The sequence below is a fragment of the Camelina sativa genome, chromosome 13 (assembly GCF_000633955.1).
Source record: "Camelina sativa cultivar DH55 chromosome 13, Cs, whole genome shotgun sequence".
NCBI lineage: Eukaryota > Viridiplantae > Streptophyta > Magnoliopsida > Brassicales > Brassicaceae > Camelina > Camelina sativa.
In genome coordinates, this window is record NC_025697.1 from 3,366,268 (window position 1) to 3,377,209 (window position 10,942).

The following is a 10,942-nucleotide window of genomic DNA, read 5'->3' on the forward strand; positions in this document are numbered from 1 at the left end:
ACGAGAAAGCAATTCTTGGCCCGCGTCTTTTCCCATCTTCACCATGTCTTCATACACATATGGACCTTTTCTTGAGGTCTCAAGAACTGACACAAAGATGGAAAATATGAGAAACGAATGAGGTTTTTTTCATTGGGTGGTTTATCCTCTCATGTGTTAATGTAGCATTGTTTTCGTACCTTTAGTACCGTCAGGGGAAGCAACCAATCCTCTGAAAAAACAGTTGCCTTCTTCGTCTTTCGCAGCGTATCCAGCAATTGGAGTACGGCACGAGCCATCTAACGTTTCGAGAAACGCTCTCTCGCATGAAACTGCTAGTCTTGTTTCCTCGTGGTTCAATGAGGCTAAGTAAGTTGCCTACAGATGTAAAACACCAGTCGTATCATATATTCATTCGCAATATATCATAGCTTCAAATCCAAAGGTCTCAAAAAGTGAAACATATCACATAAGAGTAAATTCAAGAGAGCTTGACATACCATTTTATCATCATCGGTTCTACAGGCAATTCCAATAGCTCCTTGAGCAACAGCTGGAAGCATTTCATCAAGAGATAAGATAGATGCGACATTCTCTGTCATACTCAATCTCTTAAGGCCAGCTAGAGCTAATAGAGTTGCCTGGACCTTTCCTCCTTGAAGCTTCGATAGTCTTGTCTGCACATTACCCCTAAAGTTTTCCTCAACCTGCATAGGCAATAATCACATGAATCAACAATTGAAAGGAAGATAAAACTGATCCATAAGAAATGGCACTCTCTATGTCGTGAAAAGATGTGAAAACTTACATGTAAAGCAGGATACTTGTGGAGAATCTGCGATTTTCTCCTGAGAGAAGCTGTGCCCACAACGCTTCCAGCTGGAAGCTCAGCTAAAGAGGCCGCAGTCAGACAAATAAACGCATCCCTAACATCCTCACGCACAAGGTTACAAGGTAAAATCGTCTTTTCCGGTAAGTAAGTTGGGACATCTTTCATTGAGTGAACAGCTATGTCAATATGACCGTTAATTAAAGCCTCGTCTATTTCTTTGGTGAAAAGTCCTTTCCCACCAATATCAGCAAGCGGTTGAGATAGAATCTTGTCACCGGTGGTTTTAATGATCTCAATGTGAATAGCTCCTTCTTCAACGAGTTCTGGATGTTTCGACTTGAGCTTTTCTCGTGTCTCGTATGCTTGAGCAAGTGCTAGAGGACTGTCCTACACAGTGAGAGAGTATATAAGCAGAACAACCGAGAAAGATAAGAGGCATCAGAATTTCAAACTCATTCACCATTAATACATCAATGAGCACACAAAAATCTGATCTTTTCAACCAATGCAGGAGATTGTCGAAGAAAGAACCAAAAGCACCATTTCTCGTCTCTAGCTTAACAAATTATACACTGTACTATCTACACATGGCTAGTTATTGACATTGTTTACAGTAACTCCCACAAAACCCAAGAAAACGGATCGATACTTGGAATCGGAAATAAGAATACGAAGGCCAACCCAATAGCATTCAGGAGCTCATAGACTCAAAAGAGTTAATGGAATCTACAGAGATCAGTAATGAAGGAGAGAAGTTTACCTTCCCCTAGTGCCAATTCTGATGATAGCAGTACGGGTCTTCTGTTCAACAGCGACACAAGCTTTGACGAACCCAGAAGAAGAAGAGCTCTGTTTCCGGCGACATTGAGTTAAAGCTGGAGAGGTGATTTGAGGAAGAGAGAATCCAATAGCGGAGACAGAACCAAGGGAGCAGGAGTTGACCCGAGAAGAAGGTTGACGCGTGAGAACAACCTTGTGAGCTTGGGAGAGAGATGAAGAAGCAATATCCATGGATTCAAGTGAAGCAAAGAGGTGAAAGTGAGAGATTTGGAATCGTTGGATAGATTTAGAGGGAAAACAAATGAAAGAGAGATCAGAAATATTTAGCTTCAAAATGAGAGAGTTTGATGTGAAAATCTTAGCTCTCACCTCCAGAGAGGATATTGGATAGGATAATTAGATTTTAGAGGTTTAATCATCTACGTGTGACTTATACCAGATAATGGTGTTCCACTATCTTTATCACCGTCCGTTTTTACAATCTCGTGTATTGTTATCTTTATTGGGCCGACGAGTAAGTATTATCATGGGCTTATTGCCCAAGTCGCTCAGTGCGGTTCACGCGTGGATTCGACGCGCCGTCACCGTCAACAAAATTGGGAATCGAATATAAAAATTAGGGCAAGAGAGATAAAGATCGAATTGAAAAAACAGATCGGAATCGTCTAGAGAGAGAGCTAGAGGATGTCGTATCTTCTACCGCATCTGCACTCCGGTTGGGCCGTGGATCAGGCGATTCTGGCCGAGGAAGAGCGTCTCGTCGTCATTCGTTTCGGTCACGACTGGGATGAGACTTGTATGCAGGTCTGTGAAACGTTTCTTCCTCTTTACTTCTTTATCTAAGCAGATTGTATGTTTTGATTCGATTTGAAGTTCCTAGTTTTCGATTTGGATCCTTCCGTACTGGAAAATTGCGATATTTTGTGGTGATTGTTTGAAAATTTTAGCCATTCTTGTGTTCTTTAGCTCGATACTGATGGAAAATTAAGGTTTCACTAGTAATCTTAACCTTTAGAGTTGTTTCGCTAATAGAAAATTTGTTCGCACTAGTATTTTCAGTGGGTCGTCTCTGCTTCGTTTTTGTTTTTGTGCTGATTCGTTGATTTTGATTGTTTGCAACTTCAAAGCCATTCGTGTGTTTCTTTATCTTGAAACTTATAACTATATAAGTCATTCTCTTAGGGGTCTCTGGTTTTGATTCTGTGATTTTTTGGTTTTTTTGTAGATGGATGAGGTGCTTGCTTCAGTTGCTGAGACGATAAAGAACTTTGCAGTCATTTACCTTGTGGACATCACTGAAGTTCCAGACTTCAACACAATGTACGAGCTGTATGATCCTTCAACAGTCATGTTCTTCTTCAGGAACAAACACATCATGATCGATCTTGGAACTGGTAACAACAACAAGATTAACTGGGCACTCAAGGACAAGCAAGAGTTCATCGATATCATCGAAACCGTCTACCGTGGTGCAAGGAAAGGTCGTGGGTTGGTGATTGCTCCAAAAGATTACTCCACCAAGTACCGCTACTAACCGGGCTTCCCAACACATTCTAGTTTGTTTAAAACCATTGAGTCCTCTATTGATTCTGGTCAGCTGAAATATCCCATGAACTGGTTTCATATATATGCTTTGATTCTGGTTTTTCGCTTGCTGTTTTGGTTGTTTGTTCTCCATTTTATGTATGTAACTACTTGCTTCGAACATAATTCAGTGAAATGAAACTTGGAAGCCGATCCTGGGTTTTATGTATAAGCTTGTTGATCTTCCCTGGAAAAATAAAAGGGTGACATAAGATCAATCAATCCCTATTTTTTCCTCTATTTTGTAGAAGAAAATATAGGCAAATTTGCTCTAACTCACTAGAGTTCATTGCAGATGGTCTAAGAGATTACAAAATTAGAATTAGCAAATTTTTAAAAAGTCTAGACAAACTGTAAATTGTACACCCTTATGATGGTTTTTTTTTTTTTTTTATAACATCTTCATTCTTCATTAATTTAAAACCGATAACACAAATGTATCAATGAGCGTACAAAGTGAAGTTCGGCATACCATACAACCAAAGTTAAGTATAACGAAATATACAAGAGTGAAAAAACACGTTGTTTTCTGTTGTAGATAAGCCTTACACGCTAACAGATTATTCAATCTTTTATTTTCCTTCATCGTCTTCGTCATTTGATCTTCTTGTTGGGCTATCTTTTCTCTTGTGTAGCACCAAAATTTTTTTATGAAACTCAAAGGGTTGCAATCCATCAATTACATCGCTAACCATACAATCAGTTCCATTTCTCGCATTAGGCGATGATGTTAATTTGGTTGTAAATATCACCCACGAGAACTTCATACTCTCGATTTCTTTGTTGATATTCTTCGATGCCAGTAAATGAATGGTTCTTGTCGTTGACTTCGAACTCCAAAACCGCCAAATCGTACATATGATGGATTTATTTGAAAATTAAAGATTAAAACTTTTAATATTTCGGGATTATGATTTGAATTTTTTAATTATTGAAATCAATTAGTAAAACTCGGAAAAGTCCATTATGTAGAAATAATGGGTTTGGGCTAAAGTGTAGCCTTTTTTATTAAGAAGAAGCCTCTTTTGTCGGCTTGTGATCGCAAGCACTCAGCTGATTCTTTGGAAAGAAGCTCCGCTGAATTTTCCTCTTTTGCTCCCATTTTTTTTTTTTTCCTCCTCGCCTTCACACAGTTTTTAGGGTTCGCAACTTGATTCGGATCGAGAACACCAAGAAGAAGAAGAAGAAGAAGAAGCCAAATCAATCATGTCAAGGCAAGTCGCAAGGCTTATCGGATCTCTCTCATCGAAAGCTCGCCGTTGTTCTACCGGCGGCTCGGAGGTTTTCCCGTCATGCCAGTCTCTCACTTCGTTGACCCAATCTCGCTCTTTCGCGTCGGATCCTCATCCTCCTGCGGCTGTCTTCGTTGACAAAAACACACGTGTCCTCTGTCAAGGCATCACCGGAAAGAACGGCACTTTCCACACTGAACAAGCCATTGAGTACGGCACCAAAATGGTAAAAATCATCATTCCCTTTTTATCTTCTCCGAATTAGGTGTTCCGGTTACAATTCCATTTAGATCTTGGAGATGAGATTGCTTAAAAGCAAAGTGGCTTTTGCTAATTTAGCTTGTGTGTGTGTGTTTTTAATTTTGTAATAGGTTGCAGGAGTGACACCAAAGAAGGGTGGAACAGAACACTTAGGTCTCCCTGTTTTCAACTCTGTTGCTGAAGCTAAGGCTGAGACGAAAGCCAATGCCTCTGTGATTTATGTGCCTGCTCCTTTTGCTGCTGCTGCTATTATGGAGGGTATAGAGGCTGAGTTAGATCTTATTGTGTGTATTACCGAAGGAATCCCTCAACATGACATGGTTGGTCCATATTATCATCTATCATGCCTTCGTTTTGTTTGTTTGTAATGTAATTATTCCTTGTGCTTCTCTCCCTGACTTGGAACTTGTGTTGTTTCGGATTTAGGTACGTGTAAAGCATGCTCTTAACGGTCAATCAAAAACTAGGCTGATTGGTCCAAACTGCCCTGGGATTATCAAGCCTGGTGAATGCAAGATTGGAATTATGCCTGGATACATCCACAAGCCTGGCAAGATTGGAATTGTCTCGCGATCTGGAACCTTGACATATGAAGCTGTAAGGTCTTTTTATGTTTTATGATTTGTTCTCTGTCTCCGTTACGGAAGGTTGAACATAATTTTTTTTTTTCACCAATGGAACTTTTGAAAATGTATGTAAACGGCTTTTGTTTTGGTTCAGGACTTTGATACGAGGCCTTGTTTTTCTTAAATGTTTTTTTCGTTTTAACTCCATGCAGGTTTTCCAAACAACTGCTGTGGGTCTAGGCCAATCTACTTGTGTAGGAATTGGTGGGGATCCCTTTAACGGGACAAACTTTGTTGACTGCCTGGAGAAATTCTTTGTTGATCCTCAAACTGAAGGTAATGTTTGTGATCTCGAGTTATCTTAATTCTTGTTCATGGTTTTCCAAAATAATCTTTTCCTCTAGATAGACTACATGCTTACCTAATCTCTTTAGGCTAGAAGATTCTTATTTTAGAAGGCTTCACTTCTATTAGTTCCTCTCTTGAAAAACTAAGAAATGGCTGGCGGTTTCAGGTATTGTTCTCATTGGAGAGATCGGAGGCACTGCAGAAGAAGATGCTGCAGCATTGATAAAGGTAAGAAAACCATTGCGAATCTCTTTCAACTTGGTTTCATCTCTCTCGTATCTTCATTTGTATAAGTAAAATTCAATTTTTGGTTTGGTGAATATTTACAGGCGAGTGGTACTGAGAAGCCTGTTGTTGCTTTTATTGCTGGACTTACTGCACCACCTGGTCGTCGAATGGGTCATGCTGGAGGTACTTCCATAAGCCATCTAACTCTGTAAATCGGATTTGCTACTTTTGGTCTGTTGCTCTCACTCACTCCTCTGGTTTTTGTTTGTTGCAGCCATTGTTTCCGGTGGTAAAGGTACGGCTCAGGACAAAATTAAGAGTTTGAATGATGCCGGAGTGAAGGTTGTTGAATCTCCAGCTAAGATTGGATCGGCGATGTATGAGCTCTTTCAAGAAAGAGGTCTTTTGAAGCAGTGAAGTGAATTTCACTAGCTCTCGCTTCTTTTTTTTTCTTTCCCATTTTCAAACCTACAAGAAAAAAGAAAAGAAAAAACCCTAATTCCACGCCATTGATGGCTGTACACTCTTTTGGGGTTTGTTTTGCTAAATTGATATGATTTTTTTTCCAATTGAAGAAGAGTGATAATCAAAAGATTTGATAATGAGAAGATATTCATATCTTAAATCGATACGTTGATTGCGTTACATTGTCTAATGATATCATCTATACAAGCAACAAAAGTAAAGCGAATGTTTCTTTATACATCTCTTACTGACACCCAAATAATCAGAAATAAGATTATTTGGACTCAGCTGAAGTAAACTCTGATTTTGGAATTTACAGTCTGCTTAAACTGGTAACTCTGCACAACAAGCCCATCAAAATTGTTCTACTCGAACCTTTGAAGTTTGAACCATTCATGTTTCTTAGCCTAGTTTAGTTTAACCTTTACCTAAGAAAATTAAATACGAAAATCTTAAAAACAAAAACAATGAGAGTCTTCAGTACAATCATAGTCAACATCGAGGAGACTCATCCGAGTTCCAATTAGCTGCAACACTGCATAGATCTTCTCGGAGCGAATGTTCGTTTTGTCATGAGCTACGAATCTATGTGGTGTTTCATTCAATTCAATTATACTGTGTCCTGCAATTTTCTTCACTCCTTTCTTCTCCATTGCTTCTCTCATAGACCGAGCTGCGCCAAACTGCTTGTTGATCGCATAAACGTTTGCTAGCCCGACATATCGCCCATCATTATGCGGTTGCAACTCAATAAGCTTCTTTCCAACTGTTTCCGCAAGCTCAAAGTTTCCATGGTTTATACACCCGTTAAGCAAAGCACCCAACATTGCACCTGTCGGTTTTACCGGCATTTCAGATATAAAATCATGTGCGTCTTTAACTAGACCAGCTCTAGAAAGCACATCAACCATACAAGCATAATGCTCGCTCTTTGGTTCAGCTCCGCTTTCCCTGAGACTAGCGAACAAGTACCACGCTTCTTTCACTAATCCACCATGGGAACAAGCAGCAAGCAAGCACAAGTATGTTATCTCGTCAGGGTTAATCTTCGACACTTGCATTTTGTGAAACAGTTGGAGTGACTCTCTAATGAACCCGTGACTGGCAAGCCCTCCAATCATAGCGTTCCACATCAATGCATCCCTTTCCTCAACGAATGCTCTACAAAACACTCCCCAAGCGTCTCCTATAGAGCCGCACTTAGCATACATATCAATAAGAGATGTCTGCAATATAACCGTTAAGGGCAAATGCTCGTCGAGTATATGCCGATGTACAGACTTTCCTCGATTTAACGCACCCAAGTGAGCACAAGCGCACAAAACACTAACCATAGTGACTTCATTAGCCTTTGATGAACCAACTCTCATCAACTGATCAAAAATCTCCAATGCTTCGTTGTATTCACCGCTTTTGACATACCCATCGATCATAGAACTCCAAGACACAACATCTCTCTTAGTCATCTAATCAAACACCTGTCTTGCCGAAAAAACATCTCCACACTTGGCATACACATCTAAAATAGCGTTCCAAGTGACCAAGTTCTTCACAGGCATTTCATCGAACAGCTTGCGCGCAGAAGCTCTGTCTCGGAACGAACCATACATATGGAAAAGAGTATTACATATGAACAAATCCCACTGAAACCCAGTTTTAGCGACGGAGCAATGCAAAGACCCACCGAGTTTTCTGTTCGAAAGACGAGAACTTGACTTCAAGAGAAACGGATAAGTCATATGATCAGGTGAATACACGGACCTCAACATCTGGACATAGACGCCGATCGATTTCTCGGGGTTTCTGCTGTTGGAGAAGCCTCGTGTTACTAGATTCCAGCCGTAGTTCGGAGGATTAGATAGATTCGACAAGAATCTGTAAGCGTAATTGACGTCCCCTGAAGAAGACAGAGCAGAGAAAGACAGAGTTTGAGAAACAAAAGGCTCTTCCTCGGAGAGACCAAGTGTGATAAGTAGGGCGTGTGTTTTGTACAGCTCCGACATTGATTTGCATCCGTGACGCAGAATCGAGTTCGCAAAGAGAGACGATGATGATTTCAACATTCACCTTCACTTTACACTTCAACAATGGCGCTTTAGAAATTCCAACTTTTCAATTTTTCGTTTGAATCATCGAATCGGTTGTTTTTTTAAACAACTAACGGGATAAATAAATTGTAGATTTTAAGTCCTCAAGTTTTTAGTTTTTACGAAAAATGAACCCATGCCTTTACTTTGTTTCCTTTTAAATAACCCTGATATTTTAGTCGGAGTACAATGTACCATTTTTTGGTTTATTATGCAAAAAGATAAGATAACGGTTTCATATGAAATCCTCTCTTTTTTTTTTTTCTTTACCAATCCAATATGTATGGAGACTTACCTCCGGTGGAAGGTGGTGTCGAATCCATTCTTTTCTAGGGAAAATGGTCATTTCCCATTTGTACAATCTAAAAAGTGCGAATTTCTACCTATATAAAGAAGTAGTGTCAATTTAGACCTAAACTCATATATTTTTCAAATTTCATACCCAAACTTTTTAAATTGTGCCTATTTCAAAATCCATATCGGTGGGACGCTGAGTCAGACAAATGCCAACTTTTTAGATAGGATAACGAGACAAATGCCAACTTTTTTTCGGTAATTAACCGACGGAAACACTCAAATTATAAAAAATGTGAGGGTATTTGAGAAGTAACACTAAAATTAGGATCATCACTATTAGTAGTTAAGATCGGAAAATAATATTAGTAGTTAGGATAATCAATGTTAATAGTTTTAAATTTCTTAATTAATAGTAGTAGTTAGGTTCATCAATCAAAAATTCATTATCTTTCAATGTCTGTTTCTCATTATCCACACTCCTGAAACAATACTTTCTCAAAAAAATCCCATAAAAATAACAAGTTGAAAAGTTACTTAGTGGAAGCAAACATAAATCCAAAACCTAAGCAGAAATTAAGCAAACATAAACCCAAAACCTAAGCAGAAATTAAGCAAACGTAGAGTATTCTTAAGATGAAGTCTTAAACCACCTGCATCACAACAAATCTTACTATCAACCATTGAGTATCTATAATAGTATTTTTGCAGCAGTTTTTGCTCAAAAATATTTTTTGGAAAGTTTTTACATTTAATGTCATTTAATGCTTATATTCATATTCAAACAATGTTAGTTAATTCTCTCTACTATCCTTATAACCAAACAGAATTAAAATATTTTAAATATGTATATATTTAATATTCTATAATTAATATAGATATTTAGAATATTTATTATATATTAACAAATTATTCTCCTATCATCTTTATTTATTTTAAAATTTAAATATAGTGAATCGTCATATAATGCATAAATTAATAAAAATGTATATTTTTTCTGCATATTTGAATTTTCAAAGTGAACATATATTAATCAATTAATATAAAAAGTGTGTTCATCATACATATATATTAAATTTACCGTATATAGTTAATTATAGAATTTTAAGAAGTTTATAATTTATAATTGATATATCTAAACTTAATAAAAAGTTTAAAATTATGAATATTTAAACATATTAAAATTTTAAAATAACACAAACAAATTATATGATATGACGGGTCATATGACATTAATATGATACTTCAATACGGGTTAAATCATTGTTTTACTATTTTAACAACACAAATATAAAATATCTCGAATCAAATTAATTTAATTAAAATTGTATTAAACAAAAATTGTTGTGCGACGAATTATATACTAAATCACTAAAATTAACAAAAGATTACATTAGCAATATTAATATTAAAATACTACATTAACAAAAAAAATCAAAAAAATACTTGTCCCGCGGTGTACTGCGGCATAATCTAGTTCTTAACATAAAGTTTTAAGTCACCCGTATCACAGCAAATTTTACTATCAACCCCATCCCTCGAGCTACGTAGACATACCCACTTTTACCCCACCCAACACCACTAGTGTCCTGCAATTCAAAGGAGAAGTCATCATATCGTGTACATAGCATAGTTTTATATCTTCTTAATTAATATTCGTAGTTACTAGTTAGGATCATCAAAAAAATCATAATCTTTCAATGTCGTTTCTAAAAATAAAAATAATATTAGGGGTTAAAGATCAAAAAGTTTACACATGCTCTCAACATGCATATGTTCATGAATCTGATTGCACTAATGATTAGTGTCATCATTAAATCAAGTAGACATTTCAGGAGAAGAGGGAACTGGAGATTACCACCTACAAGGTCGGAGGCCCAAATTAGTTATCAAGCTGAATTATCGGCTCTACAACTAACGGAGGAAGAAGACTCTCATACCTGGTGGATTAATGATCGAGTGAAGGACAGTCACTCAACCGGTAGGATCTGTTCAGCGCTAGGTGAAGAGTTGCCTTCGGTGCCGTGGCATAAGATTGTTTGGACTTCCGGAGGAATCCCCAAACACAATTTTTTAACTTGGTTGGTTGTATTGAACAGGTGCCCAACTCGTGACCGACTTTTGCAATGGGGATTGCAGGTTGACTCCCGCTGTTTACTCTGCGCGATTGGATCTGAAAGCCGTGATCATCTTTTCTTCAACTGCCCATACAGCTGGTCGCTATGGAGCAAGATCTCTCGCCGCTGCAACCATAACTCTGCACCTTCCTGGACTGGAACAATGAAC

At 37.9% G+C, this 10,942-nt stretch overlaps 3 protein-coding genes and 1 pseudogene across 3 annotated transcripts in view; 2 read left to right on the forward strand and 2 right to left on the reverse strand.

The window, feature by feature from the left end:
• The window catches only part of LOC104737889 (porphobilinogen deaminase, chloroplastic), a 6,318-nt gene extending 4,357 nt beyond the window's left edge, over nt 1–1,961 (reverse strand). Inside the window, exons 1-4 of the mRNA XM_019234862.1 lie at nt 1,572–1,961; nt 788–1,193; nt 480–686; nt 205–357 (exon numbers count right to left, since the gene is read on the reverse strand). Of these exons, the coding sequence (XP_019090407.1) occupies nt 205–357; nt 480–686; nt 788–1,193; nt 1,572–1,822 (1,017 nt within the window). The 5' untranslated portion in view covers nt 1,823–1,961. The remainder of the gene's footprint in view (nt 1–204; nt 358–479; nt 687–787; nt 1,194–1,571) is intronic.
• LOC104734848 (thioredoxin-like protein YLS8) lies at nt 2,197–3,344 on the forward strand. The gene is made up of 2 exons (XM_010454509.1): nt 2,197–2,395; nt 2,817–3,344. Exons 1-2 carry the CDS (start codon nt 2,276–2,278, stop codon nt 3,123–3,125), a joined length of 429 nt encoding a protein of 142 aa, XP_010452811.1. The 5' UTR covers nt 2,197–2,275; the 3' UTR covers nt 3,126–3,344.
• Nucleotides 4,233–6,412, forward strand: LOC104734849 (succinate--CoA ligase [ADP-forming] subunit alpha-1, mitochondrial). Its single transcript, XM_010454511.2, has 7 exons — nt 4,233–4,633; nt 4,779–4,988; nt 5,095–5,265; nt 5,447–5,570; nt 5,749–5,810; nt 5,912–5,993; nt 6,085–6,412. Exons 1-7 carry the CDS (start codon nt 4,382–4,384, stop codon nt 6,225–6,227), a joined length of 1,044 nt encoding a protein of 347 aa, XP_010452813.1. The 5' UTR covers nt 4,233–4,381; the 3' UTR covers nt 6,228–6,412.
• Nucleotides 6,493–8,395, reverse strand: LOC104734850 (annotated as a pseudogene).